The 19,868-nt window shown below is 38.2% G+C and overlaps 1 protein-coding gene across 1 annotated transcript in view; it reads right to left on the bottom strand.

The window, feature by feature from the left end:
• The window catches only part of CTNND2 (catenin delta 2), a gene marked incomplete at both ends in the record, with an annotated part of 526,522 nt that overhangs the window by 121,926 nt on the left and 384,728 nt on the right, over window positions 1–19,868 (bottom strand). The window contains one exon of the mRNA XM_080340633.1: window positions 13,329–13,512. Within this exon, the coding sequence (XP_080196759.1) occupies window positions 13,329–13,512 (184 nt within the window). The remainder of the gene's footprint in view (window positions 1–13,328; window positions 13,513–19,868) is intronic.

Consider the following 19,868-nt stretch of genomic DNA (forward strand, 5'->3'; position numbering starts at 1 on the left):
CATAATCTCCTTTCTTTCTTCCTATGAGAATGATAAATAAATAAAGAAAAGGTACTACTGGCATTATTTGCAACCAAGAAAAAAGCTGGTGGTTTCACTATTATCCTCCTAATACATTCCTGCACTCGATTTAAGAATGAGAGCCATTAGGTTAGCCTGGCTTATAAGGTGCTGTGGAATTCGATTACTTTTACTGTGTGGCAGCTGCCTCTAAGGTTTTTGATAGATTAAGGCCAGGATGTGACAGTTTTCAAAGTATTAAATACATTCCAATTCCTGCATATTTGTTCTTACCTATTATGTCTGATAATGCAAGACGTGGTTTGCATTAACATCCTCTAAACTCACTGTGTACTAACTAGGAAATAATTTGAGTACTCTCATACAAAGAAAGAGGTATTTACAATGCTAAACAATGATCAATTAAAGTGCTCATATACTTGGAGGAAATGAAACAATAACATGTCGAGGGATTATGATACTTTCAGTTCGTAAACTCTAAATCTTTAGAGTTTGCAGTATAATTTACAATAATGATCTACCCAAGCCCTTGAAGAACGGTTAAATACATAACACAACCACTAGCAATAAAACATAATGATAGGGCTCATGTTATGAAAAACTAACATTTGTTTACATAAATTAGCCCGTACTTAGTAATTAATTACACTGTCTGTCTGCAATAAGGTCAAGCAAAATGTAACCCTGGCAAAAGCAATATGGCATGCATTATAGTCTAGACAGAGATATGCTGGAGTATTACAGTTAATTAATCAGTTAATACCTTCCATGTGTTTCATGATATGTGGTGCCACAATTCTAGCATAAAATGTTTGGGCTAATGAAGTCACTTTCCACTTTCTTAAAAGATTAAAATAAATGCTGTCAACTGCTGTTATTCAGGCCATAGAGTACCAAAAAAAGAAAGTGTATTTCCAAGGTGCAGATGCTGCCTACTTAACTTCAGATACCTCAGTTTTATTGATTAACGCACCCCCACCTCCCCAAAAAACCCCACCACCACCACCAAAACAAAACCTCAATTAAAAAAAAAAATATCTGGGGAATCTGGGATTATTTCAGTGCCCAAAGACCCTTTTAGTCCACTTTTTTCCATTCTAACTAAAGCAAAAACAAAATTACCAGTCCTCTCAAAAGTATTTTATTATCTATTTTTACTTCATTAGGGGATTAAAGAAAAAGTCACCCCCATTTATATATGCAGAATGTTTGCATTGTGCCCTTTCATTACTATCTCTTTTGAAGCACTTTCCAAATATTGTACTTCTGTGCATAGTAAATCAGATATAAAGATGGATGAACAACAGCAGGGGAAAAGGAGGAGGTATTTCACAATGCTACTGTCCTTCAAGAGAAAACGCTGAACTTGTAACCAACTAACTGTAATAAATGAGTACCTGACAAAAACAAATGAGCTGTGAAAGTAAAAAAGCTACAGTAGTATGAATACTTCTGAAGTACTTTGTCACATAAATCCTCTGTATGTAATGTGCAATACTAGCTAAATACTAGCTAAAATTAGTATAGGCAGATGTTAGCTAGTTTTGTATAGTACATGTAGATGCAGTTAAAATAGAGAATTATTATTTTTCTTTTTTTAAATAATGTGTTCTTTCTTTCCAAAGGACATTTTCCCAACAGTAATAAAGAACTTGGAAATACAATATTAAACTAATTTAGGGCAGGCAATAGGAAACAAACTTTAAAACCCACAAACCTCTAATATCTTTGTTTAATTCATTTTTAAAGAGTGAACTCTTCGACCCTGCCAGCCATATTAGACAGAATCTTAGGACAAACTTTGCTGGCAGAAGTCAGGAAAATCCTCTCATCCTGTTCTGTTGTTGCCTTTCTGAGGTGGTGTCTGCAAAGCTGTGTGCGTATTTGTGAGCTATAGCTGGAAATCGGCATCACCTTACACCTTGCCCTAGCTTTGAACCCTCTCACTCCACCTGAGTGTGTTTTTCATGTCCAGAGAAATACTCAAATTGGCTAAAATTGATGAAACTGAATTAGTGACAGACATCACATGCTTTTTACTTCACTCTTCACAAAAGTCTCAATTTATCGCTACATTAACTGGCCACTTTGTTAATCCTCTCAGAAAGATGGAAATCCATTTGACTGCAAGTAATGGACTTCACCTTTCTTTCTTAAAGTGTTCTTACTAGATTGTCCTCTCTACTCAAGGAAAAATCTTACAAAGTGCTAAAATTCCTCTATGGAGATATGTAGTGACAATAAGAACAGAAGCTTGACACTCATGGGGCAAAGTTTCACAAAAGATGCTATCAAGAAATGATCTACTGCTTTTCAGTCTTCAGCTCAGACACTGTGAGCAGACTGTAAAATAAGCAGGCTTGTCAGTCTGCAGCCTATTTCATCACACCCCATAAGAGCCTTATTTTTATTTACTCACTTCATCAGGAGGCTTCCTGGGAAAATATTTCTGAAACAGTTAAAAGTAAAAAAGTTTCTAAGTGTGGTTACTGGGGACTGCAGGTCTTAGGGCTTCAGTGCTAAGGATATTACCGAAGAGTGTTTCTCATGAGCCCTCAGTAGCTCACCATTTGCAGAAATGTGGAATGCCATCAAAGCTTTCTCATAGCAGAAGACTTGAGCGCTGGCTCAACTTGAGCTGCTGGCATTAATTACTCTTGTGCTTGAAGTGAGAGAGTTCCCATGCCCAAGATATTCTGAAAGGGAGTGATAAAACACTTACTCTCTGATGCTGGCTGGCTTATCCAGAAGGATGAAGCAAGCTCAGCATACTTCAAACAGATATCTCCACTGAAAATCCTCAGACTGAGCAAAGAGACCAAACGATCTCCTCACTCCTAGGGGAAGTTTCTTCAGATTTGAAGTAGTCTATCATAAGATAATCAGGGAAAGCTGCACAAGCGTGCCCTGCCTTTTATTCTTTCTGCAGGGCTATGTGTTTTCACGTTTCTTTATCATATTGTCTAGTTATGCAAACAGTTCTAAGAGAAGAATAGCTAGTCAATATACAAATCAAGTGATTAGCACCAAAACACCTCCACCTTACTGAATATTACGTTAGTAATCATGGTGGAATTTGCCATGTAAACTCTGAATGCTTGTGTTTCTCATTTTCCTTAGGTAAATAAAACATCATCCTCTGTCATCACTCACCATGACCATTAGTGGTGTTACAGAACTGCCACAATCAGTTTTTCTCTCACGCTGAGACAAATAATATTTTCTGTGGAGCCAGACTACACCTCTTTTTCAAAGTACCAATTCAAAAAGGGCTATCCAGGATTTTGGATAGTCAGGAAAGGAACAACAGAGGTTCACTTTGGTTCCCACTGACACCTGTGGCCCTTGTGGTTCTTTCCAATGGACCCAGACAGTTGGGACAGAATTGGCTTCATCTCTTCAGCTTCCCACACAGTGACTGCATGGACATGCTGACATGTTCTAAAATACAGCGTTGCCACACAGGCTTGGGAACTCTTCCGAAAGAGAAAATAGCTGTGCCACTGTGATACTCAGCTCTGCAGCTGGGCAGCAAGAAGGAGGCCCGTTGTAGTCAGCTGGGCTTGGAGTCAGCCCAAATCAAGTCAGCAGGCTACTGAGATTCAGATCATACTTTATTACAGGGTCTGCCAAGCTAGCACTCACTACTGCATGAACAAAAACTGTTCTGAAATTATAAGAAAAAAAAAAAAAAGACTCTAAGCCCTTTCACAAAACAAAAATTTTTCACTTTTTTTCATGACATTCACATCCACACACAGCTTAAACCTCTGACAGAAGGAGATGTAAATTAACACTACCTAACCATGCAAATATGAGTGGACATTTAATTTTCACATTAGGCACTATTTAACAGCAGGCATTCAATCTGAAATGAATTAAACTCACCAAAGTCTGAGAAAACAGTCAGTCATCCAAAACATACTTGAGATATAGAACACTTCCCTAAGCCAAGGCTAGGGTACAGCATAAGCCATTCAGCCTAAGAGGCAGCAGTTCATACTTTTGTCATCATTGCTGAGCCTAAGAATATTGTAAATGAAAGCAAAGGTACTGAGGCACATTAATTCTTTTCATATGTACGGATATAATTTACAGCAACAGTAAATTGGTAAATTACAGGAAGAACATGCTCTTGCCATAGCAACAAGTAAATATTTATAACTGTATGACACTCAGTTAAGTAGCTGATTTTTTTTTTTTTCCCTAAAAAACCCAGATACATTCTTGTTAGAGAGAATAAAAGACCGTAGTTGAAGGATAGGAACTGAATTTCAGCTAGGTCTTAAAATTTCAGACTCTGACATATAGATCAAATACTTATAATTTGTACCCAAACATGAAGTCCCATCGAATATGAATGAGTTTCCTTGTTTGCACAGGGATGACTCAAATAATATTTTTAGGATGGATGTTGACAGATCCTTTTCTAGCTATCTCAGTGAAAAATCAATACATTGGGAGTTCCTTCTGCATTTGACGGCAGATTCAGGCAAAGAAGCCCAGCATCTCTTATCAGATAAGATGATGGAGGAAGAAGGTCCCTCACTGAAGCTTCTTACATGTTTTTAAGTATAGAAGAGCAAAAAGTATCTGGAATTATGCTATACTATTTTTCAGATCAAAGTAGAATACAAAAGGCATTCCATAATATCAGTTTAAAAACAAAATTTCTGTTTCAGATGTTGATCAACTTGAGCCCAGAATGAACTTCCAGAGCGATGTGGAATTTGTAGCATCAATCTGATAGCATGACTTTTACAAGAAATGCTGAAAAAGCATTAAACTCCAGAGTGCTATTTGAATACCACTGCTATAATTAATACAGTGTGACCTTGTATAAACCTTATAAATCTGTTCATGAATATGCAAAGTGGGAGTAACTGCACTGTGAAGAAAAGTGGGGTGCTTAAGTATCTGACACAGCTACACATTTAATTCTGTTGGTTCTTCTCCCTTGAGTATCTTCTGAATAAAAATATCACAGCAGCAATGAGAGGACACTGATTCATTCATACTAGAGTCTCCCTCTCCCCCTGACTTTTATTTCAGCTACATTTCTCAATGATTGCGGCATTCAGTAAGGAACTGAATATCCTGCAGAAGTTCACCTCTGAAATGTTATGCTTAACTGGGATGCAATCATTGTGACCTCTCAGACTGGTTTCTGACTTTTTTTGTAGACTCCATCTTTTAGCTTCTTGAAAAGGTGAAATATGCCTTCCACGGTAGAATGACAGAGCCTGTGATTCTTCCCACTGTCATTTGTGGTTGGAAGACCAGGGATATGGCCATGCACATTTACACATGACCTAGCCAAAGTTTTAGGCCTTTCTGAAAACACATTTTGCATAGTTCATGCCCATGAAAGCATCCTGCCTGAAAGTTTTCAATTGGGGAGCCTGAAATTAGACATTTAAACTTAGTGTCTAAATTAAAAGACTTAAACTCAGTGTTTACACTTTTCTATCAGAAATAGTGTGGCTAGCAGGACAATGGAAGCGACCGTCCCGCTGCACTCAGCACTGGTGAGGCTGTACCTCAAATCCTGTGCTCAGTTTTGGGCTCACTACAGGAAAGACACTGAGGTGCTGGAGTGGGTTCAGAAGAGCACGACAAAGCCTGGAGCACAAGTCTGATGAGGAGCAGCTGAGGGAACTGGGGCTGTTTAGCCTGGAGAAAAGGAGGCTGAGGGGAGATCTTATCACTCTCTACAACTACCTGAAAGGAGGTTGTGGCAAGGTGAGTGTTGGCCTCTTGTCCCAAGTAAAAAGTGAAAGGATGAGAGGAAATAGCCTCAAGTTGAACCAAGGGAGGTTTAGATTGGATATTAGGAAAAAATCCTTCATGGAATGGGTTGTCAGGCATTGGAACAGGCTGCCCAGGGAAGTGGTTGAGTCACCATCCCTAGAGACATTCAAAAGATGTGTAGATGTGGTGCTCAGGAACATGGTTGAGTGGTGGACTTGGCAGCGCTATATTTATGTTTGGACTTAATGATCTTAAAGGTCTTTTCAAACCTAAATGATTCTATGATTTTATGATTCTATGATTATCAACAACATCAAAACTACAAATGATATTCAGAGCTCTTGAGTCAGTGATAGACTAGAAATACTCAAAATATCTAAAAGCCAGGCTCTTATATAGACACCTAGTCATTCATTAAAATGTCTGCCACTAGGTAAACACAATTTAGAGTTTACTCCTGTCTATCTTGTTTTAAAAGATAAGAAACAGCAGTTTAGGCCATTTTCCTTCCTGTGAACTATGTTCCCATATGATACCCTGCGAGGCATTATCAATCTATTAAAGACAGTTTTTCAAAATTCATCATTTACAAGTAATACAGAACTTCTGAGCTAATATATTTAAAAGTAAGCAATATGCCATTCAGCTTTAACTTGGAAAGATGAGATATAGAAGTTGTGATCAAGATACCTTCATTTATATTAAATTGGAAGTTATCTGGTAGTTATTCATACAGTACATTGTCAGGAATCCTCAGTTTCTTCAAAATACTGGAGAGTTTACATTAGCCCCTCAGTTCCTCCATAGCTTGTTGCTGCTGGGACCCAGGAGCATAAATGATATAATTTTAATAAGAATTTAAATTCCAGTGAAAAGGGACTGAATTTCACAGAACCAGAAATTAAAACTAATATTTTCCTTAGCTTCTTGACAAGGCCTTTCTCTGCACTTACTTCCAACTCCAGGTCCTAGGTAAATTCCTAAGCTGAGGAGAGCTGTCAGGAGAGTGTGTGTTTAAACAAACACACAACTAGCACACTAGCACACAATTATAGCCAGTATAATCCTGGAGTTCAGGAACTCTCTAACTTGATTCAACAACTCTACAGACTATGTAAAATATAACACATTTCTGCACAATACAGTCATAAAATGTAGCCAGATAACTGGCATCAAATCTAATCTCATGATCCTTGAATTTTAATTACATCAGCTTTGTTATTTTAATAGCTCAAAATGTATTAAAAAGACAATAACAGTGGTGACTACCCCTTTCTCCAGGATAAGACTGTATTTTAAGAGGCTAAGAGGAGGAAAAATTGTGTGTTTGGATTTGGGTAGTGTCCACTGTACATGTGGATAACTCTGCCTCAGTATCCCTCTGGGTAGTTGTCTCTCTCCCATGCCTTTTGCTTGCTGAAACAGCTTGTAGTAAAAGTCCCTCCCTTGAGTAGGTTGCAAGTAGAAACAGCCAATATGAGTTTTGTCCTAACTTAGGATTCTGACAGGCTTCTTAATGGAGAGTGGGCTTTCTTGTTGTCTGATGTGCAAGACTGCAAGGTCAGCCTGAGAAGAGCTCCAGGGCTCTTGAAAAAGCAAGGGAGATACTGAGATAGGTTGGCAAGTCCAACATCTCTATATCCACAACAGCATACACAGTGATGGACCAAATGTGACTCATCTGGTGGTAAGAACAGAATGATAAAATCAGAAGCATAGGTCTTGGTCCTGCTGTCAGAAGCCAGTTCTGTTTATACCCAGTTGAAGATAGTCAGAACTTTCACTAGTCAGTAAAGACAGAAACATACCCTAGCTTCAATAGTCAGATCTTTTATATCTGTATGTATATAGACATAAAGAACCGTATACACATGCACATATGTATATGTATCAGTTTAGTTTCTTAAGAAACATGTTTCACACATATATAAATGTTTATTCATATATATGCATGTTTCTTTTGAAAATAAACAGATGATGAATAATACAGTCTGTGCTATTTTTTTTTTTGGCTCCCACATCTTCTTTTGTCAGTGTGCAGCAGAAAGTTATATTCAAAACAGCTTACAGAAGTTCCTAAGAATAGGAATCAACAGACTTTGGATGCTTAGAAGAGAACTGGAGAAGAAATAAGATGGCAGGATAAATGCATTAGCTGTAAATGTCTGTGAAACAGTTAATTCATCCACAGAACAGTTGAAAAATTGATGTTCAAGCTGCACAGTTAACACAAATTGTTTTAACAATTTGTTCCTTCCAAAATTTGATATATCCAGAAAATACTACTGGGTAAGTTACATTCAATTAAAGTTTTAAAAGCACTTTTCCACTTTGTTTTTCTTGAGAACTTGCTACATACTTTTTCAGTTGAAAAATAATCAATCATAGAATCATAGAAAGGCTTGGGTTGGAAGGGACTTTAAAGATCATCTAATTTCAACCCCTCTGCCATGGGCAATGACACCTCCCACTAGACCAGGTTGCTGCAAGCGCCGTCCAGCCTGGCCTTGAACACTTCCAGGGATGCAGCATCCAAAGCTTCTCTGGGCAGCCTATTCCAGTGCCTCACCACCCTCATGGTGAAGCATTTCTTCCTTAAATCTAATCTGAATCTACCCTCTTTCAGTTTAAATCCATTACCCCTTGTACTATCTCTACATGCCCTTGCAAACAGTCATTCTCCAGTTTTCTTGTAGGCCCCCTTTAGGTACTGGAAGGTTGCTATAAGGTCTTTCCAGAGCCTTTTCTTCTCCAGGCTGAACAACCCCAAATCTCTCAATCTGTCTTTATAGGAGAGATGTTCCAGTCCTCTGATCAACATCATGGCTCTCCCATGGACTTGCTCCAACAGGTCCATGTCCATGTTGGGGGCCCCAGAGCTGAACACAATACTCAAGGTAGGGTGTTAACAGAGCAGAGTAGAAGGGCAGAATCACCTCCCTTGACCTGCTGGTCATACTTCTTTTGATGCAGCCCAGGATACAGTTGGCTTTCTGGGCTGCAAGTGCCGGGTCATATTGATCTTCTCATCAACCAACACCTGGAAGTTCTTCTCTTCAGGGCTACTCTCAATCCATTCTCTGGCCAGCCTGTGTTTGTGCTTGGGATTGCCCTGACCCATGTGCCAGACCCTGAACTTGGCCTTCTTGAACTTCATGAGGTTTGTATAGGCCCATCTCTAGTGTGTCAAGGTCTCTCTAAATGGTATCCCTTATCTCCAGCATAAAATAATGGTATTTTGTGAAAGGTCCAACAAGTATGAAAGTATGAAAATTTGAAAGGTATGGGGCTTTATAAACAAAACGTACTTATTACTCTCCCATACCATTTCTAATCAACTAATAGGGAAGAACATAGGTCTCTGACTTTTCACAATTGCTCCTGTACCTTCAGTGTATAAGGAAAAATTAAATAGAACATGGAAGAAATAAAACCCCAGCATTTTATGATTTTGAATCTAAAAGTAGATTAGAATCTTAAAGCAGTAAATTCTAAAAATTCTTTACAGTCTTCAGATGAGATTCTATTAACTGAAATTGATCTTAAATTCATAGAAAAAAAGAAGGTTCCAGATTGGACATCAAGACAAAAACTCTTGAATATATTCTTGTCTGGGATTTTTTCCAGATAGTCTTTGGACAGAGACCTAGTTTTGTGATGTGCGATGTGTCTCCTGTTGATTTTTAAATTTCAGAGTACAGATTGTAAACCCTCCTATAAATGACTGGGATTCCAAATTCAATTTTCACATGACTTTCCCTAATAAGTCTACATGAATCAAAAACTATAAAGATACGTTATTTCCCTGATATGAATAAAGCAGCCATAGCCAAAATCCGAAAGGAAAAAAAGAAGTCAAGCTTTCATAGAGCTTAATGAGGTAAGGTACTAGTATCTCAATGGGGAGGCAAGTAAATTGGGTGATTACTCTAACATGTCACACTGAGGGCTGGCAATTTAAGAAAGATGAATATTAAGATTAAATTCATAAGCAATAGGTATAATGCTCTGTATAGAGCTTTGAATTATCTAAACCATTTCAAAGTATTCAAGTTATGTGAAATTAATTAGTACAATATTCTATTAAAGCTATTTTTGTTTTTCAAATCACAAAAGTATGCAAAGTGCAGTTTGTAAATAACCTTTTTCAGAAGCGAAGAAAGTAACACAAAAAAGGTCTGATTTTGCTGCTGTTTTTCCTATGATTTCATATTGATTTCAGATGGATTATTTTGTGACTAGAGTTGCAGCGCTCATCCCACATTACATTATTTTAAATGTATTAAGAACTTGCTTAAGAATAAAAATTACACTTTATAAGCTACTTTTTAATTGAAAAAGCATAAGAAACTCTCATCAAGAAATCGAGAAAAGGGAAGATCTGAAGAATAAGAATGCATATACCACAGTGAAAAAGCACAAACCAAAGATCTGACTATTCCCATATAATGGCCACTGCAAACTATTTATCAGCATTGTATATGCACCTCTCAGATATTATTTAAAGTTTTCAACAGTGAATGCATTAGAAAACTAAAGGCACAGGAGACTGAAAAAAAAATAAACCTCCTGGAATATTTGTTAGCATTCAACCTTATATAATACAACCTGACATCTCTAAAATCTGTCAACATTAGAGATTCATAAACATTTGTCAAATATTCTGAAGAGCAACTTTTCCTATGAAACTGAGCACTGTCACTGATAATCCTGATGCAACCGAATTTTAACCAGTGTCCTTTGACAAAACAGCTCAAACAAAGGGAGAAAAAGGAGAGAGCTGAGGACAACCAAACCAGAGCCTTAGAAGAAATTCTCCCATGGAAGATGACAACAGACGTTCCATTTACCAGATAAGCACAGCAATGTCTCAGCCAGCAATGCCATTACATCTTCTTGATTTATATTACCTTCCCATTCAGTAAGCTCTTGAAATGCAAATGAGAGATTCGTAACAAGTCACAAGTGAAGAGTGTGAGAGCTGTTCTGTTCATTGGGGGTAGTGGGTATTTGGGGAACACCAGCTAAGGTACTGCCTGAGCAGACCATGCGTTACTCCCATCATCTCCAGTAAAAAATGGGGGTTTCTAATCTTTCTGACATTCACTGTTTCCTCCATCATACAGCTTCCTTGTCTTACCAGAATACAACACAAGAATCCAGTCACCATTTCAGAGGTCAACATACACTTTTCTCACTTGTGAAAACTCAACCTTGACATTTTGTTCGGAGAGAGATTTTCAACAGTGACTGGGGAAAGGTAAACAAGACAGCTCCTGCTGCTGTGAAGCAAAGCAAGTCCAACCCGCTTCAAATGTTCAGGCTTTGACAAAGAACATCCACACAAAGTGGGATGAAATTATCTACAGAAGATGGGTAAAGGCCAAATAAATATCTGAAGCAGTTAGAGAGGAGAGAAATATGCATCTTGGAAATAAGGAGAGTTTGATATCAGAAAGATGTTAAAAAGCCATACTATGGTTGAAGGGCCTGGGTTTAGAAGGAAGACCAACCTGCTCAGGAGGGACATTCAAATTTTTACAGCTACCTGGGAAGGATTCAAGAATAATATGCACAGTCTTTTGCAGGCAGATATGAGCTTATTTTGCACGAGCTGACCAGAAGCCATTCTGCTATGACAGCGTACCATCAAGCGCTTGGTAGTAAGCCTTGCTGCAAAGCAGTGTGTATTGGATCAGGCAACGTACCATTCTCATGTGGCCACCAGTCCTCAGGCTGACCCAGAGTGCAGGCTACAGTAAGCTCACATCAGTTTGCAAATGGGCGTGCACATACACTCAAAAAAAAAAAAAAAAGAAAAAGAAAAAGAAAAAAGAAAGATTTCAAGACCAATGTGCAAAGAATCCATCAGCTATGAGGTAGGATGAACTGAGGTTTGCAGGATCAGGGATCGACATCAGTTTCTGAGAAGGAATTGGGAAAAATTATCAGGAAGTTAGAGCTTATTGTGTGGGGAGACTAACACCAGAGGTGCCTGTTCAGAGAAGGGGCACTGTGAAGACCCAAATTGATAACAGGCACTTCTTTCAGAGGCAGCTCTTTGAGACAGGATAAATATTGGAAGTGTAAGGAGTATAACACAGTACACGTCTTTACGGAATGACTTCTGTCACAGTAGCTGAGTAACATTTTTTCTAGTAATTTGAATGTAAAGGGACAAAATTATACTGCCAAACTCTTTTCAAAATCAATACAACTCAGGTACAAATACCTAGCTTCAGTCATATATCCCAACATAGCTGGTATTCACATATACATACCTGCACATAAGTTCAATACAAGTATATTTGCAATATGTTACCACCTTCTATACTTCATTCTCTTCTGATTACATATAAACAAGCAATAATTATTATTACTTTTTCCCTTAAACTTTTAGTATATTAATTCTGAAAGGGAGATATTCATTTGATGAAATAACACAGAGACAAATTTGTTTGCTCTGGATACGTAAAAAATACTGCTAATTTACTTAGCCTCCTGATCCATGTTTCATTTTGTTTAGTTTTGTTTCATTTTGTTTTGTGTTGTTTTATTTTTGTTTAGCTCTTTGATGGATACATGCATTGGACGCAGCATACAACATAGATTGTATTACTGATACATACTGTTCATCTAATAACTTTACCGTGATGTATGTAAAAATACTAACTTATTGACTTTCATGTCTCTGAGATAGATTACGGAATCTCTGATACACAAGAAGGAAAAAAACAACCAACCAACCAATTCTTAAAAAAACCTGCCTAATACATTCAAATATTTCAACAAAATGATATGGACTGGAATTCAGAAATGGCTATGACTCATTCCTTTTGTAAGGCTCTGTCAGAACTGAAACTCTTCTTACTCATCCTGTTTTCATTCTTACATCTACAGCAATTTTTAGGAACTAACAGATCATGTTGCACATATTTATATAAGTGCACCTTGGTGTTGCACAGACAAGTTTGGCATACAAATATAAACACATACCATACTTGTTAAGGATCTGTTTAAGTATTCTAGTTGCACAATGCTAAATTGGTTGGTATCCTAGTGAAATCCATTTCTCATCTTCACAAAGAAGAAAAAATCTACTTTATGTATTTATCATCTTTCCTGTAATGGCATCGGGAACCCGTAAGGCATGCTACTTTTTGTGAGCATCTTCATTACTTTTTGTGCAGATTAAATTGGGTGTAATAGTGAGAACATATTGACTTCACTTAAGCAACTGGGGAAATGGGACGAAGCTACAAGGCGAAAAACATCTGTAATAGACAAGCTTGGATGAGAAGATTGGTCAAAGCTGTTAAGAAAAGAAAGAAGGAAAACCCACTGCAGTGCTGCTTGAGATTGTTTTTTGAATAGCCTGAAGCTTGTTTTTTAATTAATTTTGAACTTTACATTTATAACCTTGAAAGTCATCCTCTTTGCTGACAAGCAAACCAATTATTTACTCTACAGATGCCTAAGAATGAGAAACAGCAGTTCAACTAAAAAAAAAGATGATTAAGGCAAAGAAGGCAAGGCAAATGTTTGGCAGTACTCACCTTAGGCACCCAGTGGCATTGCGCAGCACCTGTGATGAATGGAGTTGTATTTTATGATCATCCTGTAGCGGAGAGTTTTCCCATCCAGAGTGAGGGATGATCACTGCATTGGTCAACACTGCGAGGGCATCCTGGATGATTGGCATTTTCAGTGCATCACAGGAGGACAGATTCCAGAGAACTCCTACAAAAAAAGGAAATTACTCAGAATTAATGCTGCTGCAAAAACGATTGAGTAGATTTAGGGGGTTGGTTTGCTTGTTTGTTTGTTTTTACAAAAAAAAAACCCACAACAAAACAAACCCCAACATTTGACAGCATTGGTATAATGATTACACTTTTTCTGTCAAGAAAAAAAAAAGGCTATGTTGTAAATGGGCCTGAATGATACCTGCAGACTTTTGCAGTGGGAATACAGTTTTGAATATGCAACAAATACACAATACTGGAAATTTCTCAGAGCTGAGCCTAAAAACTGAGCAGTTGGTTATGATCTAGGCCTATTTAGGCTGTGAATCACATGTGGGATGAAGGAATATTACATTTATTTTTTAGGGCTTGGATTTCACCTTTCTTCTTTCAAAATGAAATTAATAAAAAACAATAGCACAGAATAGGTTCTGATTTATGCTAAGACTATCACTGTTCTTATATATGTATTGAGGGAACAAACCCTCAACTCCTTCTGTGATCTTCAGTGTCATGAAAGTACCTGTCTAGGTTAGTCGGCACTACAAGCAAAAACACTTCCTTCACAACTTGATACAGTACATGGTGTTTCAAAAAGATGGACCCAATTTCAAAGATACAGTGATTTCAAACAGGGTCCACCTTTTTGAAACACCTTGTAGTACGGTAGTATACCAGCCTCCAACAAGTCATTTTTTATTTTGTAAATATTCTACTGTTCAAAGTCACAGAATATTGCGATTCTACACAGAAACAATAAGCTTAATGGTAAAAATTACAAGGAGATTTACTAGAATTTAAAAAATCCCCTTCTGTTAAAATACATAATGTGCCAATGAAAAGGAAAAGAAATCAAGAGCTGAAGATTTCTGAGCACAGTCACAAGGATCAGGGCCACCAAATATGTGCCACACAGAATGACAGAATAGTTTGGGTTGGAAGGGATGTCTGGAGATCATCTAGTACAATCCAGCTGCTAAAGCAGGTTCACCCAGAGCAGATCACACAGGAATGTGTCCAGGAGGGTTTTGAATGTCTCCAGGGAAGGAGACTCCACAATCTCTCTGGGCAGCCTGTTCCAGTGCTCTGGCACCCTCAAAGTAAAGAAGTTTTTTCTCATATTCAGATGGAACCTCCCGTGCTTCAGGCTGTGCTATTGCCCCTCATCCTATCGCTGGGCACCACTGAAAGGAGTCTCGTCCCATCCTCTTGACATCCACCCTTGAGATACTGATAAACATGGATGAGATCCCCTCTCAGCCTTCTCTTCTCCAGGCTGAGCAGACCCAGCTCTCTCAGTCTCTCTTTGTAAGAAAGACACTCTAGGCCCCCAGTCATCTTTGTAGCCCACTGCTGGACTGCCTCCAGTAATTCCTCATCCTTCTTAAAGTGGGGAGCCCAGAACTGGACACAGTATTCCAGATATGACCTCACCAGGGCAGAGCAGAGGGGCAGGATAACCTCCCTCGACCTGCTGGTCACACACAGAAAGCAGGCAAAAATATTGCAGGCAAAAGAGACCCTTGCCTTTAATTCCCTTGTACATATTTGTGTATCCCCTGGAAGAGCACATTTGATTTTTATTTTTGCCCTATGTCCTCCTAGGAGCAGCTGTAAGAGCAAATCTGCCTCTTGCTCACCCTTTGCCAACATACACCCTCAAGTCCAACCCTAGTCCCTCTTACTTTCTTTCCTGTAGTGACAGTAGCCTGGTCCTACATCTAACCTTGAGGGGCAGAACTGGGGTTTGCCTTTATGGCTATCAAGTCTTGAACTGACACAGAGGATGATTATCATTATTGTAGACACGAAGTTACAAATATGAGCAACAAACTATGAAAAAGGACAGTAAGTGGTGGTGGGAGGAAACTGCTGAAGACCTTACAAATGTAGACTCAGACTTGACACTTGCTCAAGGTTTTCTTTAGCATTCTGTGTTTTGAAGGAGCGGTGTAATTAACTGGAATCAACTTACATCTTTGGGTTTCCCTTTAAAATCAATTACCTCTATGGAGAGACTGTTTCAGTTATACAATTCATGTTTTAATTATTTTACATGGAACTGCATGCAAAGACAGTTATGCAGTTTAATGTAAAAATTCAGCTTAGTATACCAATAAAAAAAATCACCTTAAAAAACCTGTACATTGCAAACAGGCAGAAACCATCTGACTTAAACTACAGACAAAAAAAATCCCCAAACCAGCAGAAATAAGAATACTGTTCATTTTTTTAAACATTTTTGTTGCTTTAAAGGGAAAAGAGTCTTTGTTCGAATTCCGCTCTGAACGCCTTTAAGAAAAGTAATTCTGTGTTTAAAGGAATAAAGACCTTCCTAAAGATATTTATACCTCTCTTATGACCTGTTATTGGCAAGCTTTATTGGCACTTCTACTATTTCTGAGACCCACCTGGACATGTTCCTGTGCGACCTCACCTAGGCGTTCCTGCTCCAGCAGGGGGATTGGACTAGACAATCTTTTGAGGTCCCTTCCAATCCCAAACATACTGTGATACTGTGATACTTAGTATTTTGCTAGTTTTAGTCAGTACAGAAAACAATGTGCTTGCCTTTGTTTTTACATTTATCTAGACAGGTGTAAATGATGTGTATGGTACAGAAGCAGAGAACTAGGATGCACATCTTTCCCCCTTCAAGGTCTGATTTAATTCTTACACAGGACAATATGTTGTTGTTTTGTGAAGAGGTCCTATTTTGGAAATGAAGCAGAAAAGAGTGCTTTGAGGGCACAAGACAGTACTTCACGCTTCAAGAACTAGTCATAAACAGGAAAAGCAGAAAAAATACAGAAGAAGCAAACATAAGAGTCCTGTCTAGCAAAATGCTTAAAAATGTGCATGTACACACTATTTTCTATTCACTCTAGGTTCCTGCTAATTAAAAGTAAACTCACACAAACATCATGGTAAGCTGATATTCAGCAATAGCCAAGATGCCCAGAAGTACTCTTTAAGCCTTTTTTTCTCTATTTTATACCCTCTTGACACTACACGTGAGCTTTTGCTCTGTAAACTGCCATAGTAACAGGTGAGATCCAAATACAAATTAAAAACTACATATTCACTCAAGAGCCAAAAAGGGAGGTTTGGTTTCAGTAGCTGGAAGTTAAACCTCAGTAAGAGGATGAAGGGATCACTAGGCTAAATTAGATGTTCTACCTTCTCCTAAAATAATTGTAAAAAAAGGCAGAATCAAGCAAAACAGCATTGGCCAGTAAGCCTGACACCATCTTCAAACTTTTTGCACTTCACCCACAATTTTAAGGAGTTAGGTAATTGTATTCCACCCTAGAACAATGCCTTTTATCTAATTTTAAGTCTTTGAATACTATGAACTACATTACTGAAAGAAAACCATAACCAACCAACCAAACATAAAAATACCCAAAACAACAAACAAAATAATTTTATTCTGACAAGTTATAATTTATTCTCACAATCAGTGGAGTCTGCTACTTGCTGAGGTGGCCATTTTAAGTGCCTCCTTATACCCTTCTTTAATTAAGGATTTGCAATTATGAAAGGGCACTGGCAATTCACTTCCCATTACTTTTGTTGAGGATGACCTGGAGCTAGATTTATGTGGGGCCTAAGAAGATAATCCATTCCTTTAACTTTGCAAGGGAGAGGGATAAAAATAATCACAATCTTTCACCTGAGGCACCTTCCACCATGGAGCTACATCTTCTCCATATGACTCTGAACATATTTTTCAAGCATGTATGTGTTACACTGCCTTTAAGACTACATGTAAAGAGCTGGTCACTGAGGTCATTTCCCACCTAACTGTGAAAGCCCTGACTGAATCAGATTTCCGAGCACAAGAAGAAAGTCTTGAACAGCTTCAGAGGTGCCTCGACTACCCCTTAAATCATTTGTGTGTCATTAGCTGCCCATGGGAAGGGTAGGGATCAAACTTGGCACACCAGCGATACATTCCAAATAGTGGGATCCATCCTGCTGTTTATGAATCAGAAGGTGGCTGTTAATCCAAAACCACAAGTCCAACTTAACAGTTTACCATCTGTAGACCAATGGAGAAATAAGGAACTAATCAGACCACTGCTGAAAAGTCTTACTCAGTCCCTTGCATTCGTAGTATCTTACTCCCTCCTTGCTTTTAAGGTTGTGAGGAATTTGCAGTAGGTATTTTGTCTCCCAATATGCGAATCACTTTAGGTTCTGTTGGATGCTTTGTAGAAAAATAGCTACACCAGACTGATCATGTCTATTTGCACGTTTTTCACCCTTACGTAAAACAAACTGAAGAGCAAGCAGAAAGTTTGAATTTAAAACTAAGGAGAAACTAACACTGAAAGCATTCAGTTGGTTCCAAATGGAAGGTGGATTTTGGGTTGGAGTACCAATTACCAGTCTTGCAGATATCAGATGAAGTACTCGTTAGGGGAGTCTATGGGAACACTTGCTATGGAGATCTTGCTTTACCAAGTTACATCTTCTGGGGTAGCTTATGAGAGGACACACATCTGCTATGTAAATCATCTCTTCTAAGAAGACCTTTCACAGATAAAGACAATTAAATTTAAAAGCTGGTTATAAATTTTGGAAAATATTATAATCAGCCTTTTCAAAGACCTAATTGTACAGATACAGTTCGTAAGGAAAACTACACAGAGATCTTAGTTAAGGCAATTTAAGTTTGTTGCCACTGGAAGAGGGATCTGAGAGAAGAGAGAACCAGGAAAAGTTTAATTTTTCTTTCTCTTAGCCAAAGTTCAGAAGATTGAAGACAAGACCAACCCTTTTAAAAGCACAGTCCAGGTTGATGTGATGTTACTCCCGTTTAGCAGATAGAATTTATCCACTGTGCTTTCATCTTAGAAACAGCACTCCTTTTTACATAAACTAATTTAAGCTATTGCAATAGATACCACATCACTTACCCTAAAGAAGCAAAGTAAAATATTTTAAAAATTTGAAGACAATTTAATGGAGCAGTCTGAGCCAAAAAAATATAATCTCTGAATCAGGCTGGAGCTCAAACTCATCCTGATTAAGCTCTTCAGTGCATTTTTTATGTAGTGTTTTACTTGGAACTGATACTCGCGTATGTATATCCATAGCCAAATATAGCTAAAGACTTGATGAGCCACATGCTATCCTTATTCCATTCAAAGTTAAGAAAACAGAGATCAAACACTTCCATGCAAAAAGTATCACTGTAGCAGGAGAACATGTGCAAAATTAGGAAAGTCTAAACAACTAATCAGTGTGTGGTTCAATGCTACCTCAAATTACGACTTTTACGTATATAAACAAGCCCCTTAAAACAACTTAGACTACAAATATAAATGGAAATCAAGAAATGGGAAAAGTCAGCTTTTTGCAAAAGCATTGCCCCTGCCACACTGCCACTACATATTTTTTCTTTATTGTGCTGCCAAATACATTGTAGAGTAAAAGGAACATAAATAAACAAATATTATTGGGAGAAACAAGACTTGGATTCTTCTCAATTTGATAGGTTTAAGTCAGCCTTAAATTTATACTAAGGTTTTGCCTATTTAATATTACTTCAAAAATAAAAATCTAAAAGTCTTCTAATTCATCTAGGTTTTTCTTTTCCATCTTAATTTAACAGTTTGGTCATGGACTGATGCAGAGTGCCATATGATAAAGCTGGGACACCCTGCATCCCAGGAAGAGCGAACACAGTGTTAGCAGCCTCTTTTGTTTATAGGCTGAAAGCACATGGGTACTACAGGGAGTTTCCTTCATGAACAAGACAATTAAGATTGAAATCTGAGAGCTAAACACCCTGCACAGAAGCCAAGCACAAGGGATCTTTTCCTGGCATCCTTAGGAACAGCATCTTCTAACCCAAGCTCTCAAGTGCTAGAAAAATCATTTGCTGGCTCTTCTGGCAGCTTTGACACATGGAGCCCCCTGTAATGGCAATGCTGCTCTGCAGAGCTGGATCTGCTCCCTGGCAGTGGGGACAGCTGGCAGCTGATGACATACTTCATCACTTCTGCTGACTTCAGGATGGGGACAAAGATTAAATCATTTATCCAGCTAAAAAATGTATAATCCATCAGCTTAAATGCAACTCGTGTTTAAGAAGCAAAGGAGCCACCCCACAACTTCAGGAAAACTAAAGTGATATGCTTAAAAGATGCTGAATACCAACGACAGCAACATTTCTTAACACTAAGTGCAAGAAGACTTCAGAGCAAGCTCAGCCGTCAAGGTGAGGAACTACTCTCAGTAACAGACTTTCTGTAGGAAACAAAAAGTGGCTGATTTGAATTCTGGCACTGGAACAATTCACAGCTCGTAAGACAGCTGCTGAAAAGCACACCATGAAAA

The sequence above is a fragment of the Nesoenas mayeri genome (assembly GCF_963082525.1).
Source record: "Nesoenas mayeri genome assembly, chromosome: 2".
In the NCBI taxonomy this organism is placed as follows: Eukaryota; Metazoa; Chordata; class Aves; order Columbiformes; family Columbidae; genus Nesoenas; species Nesoenas mayeri.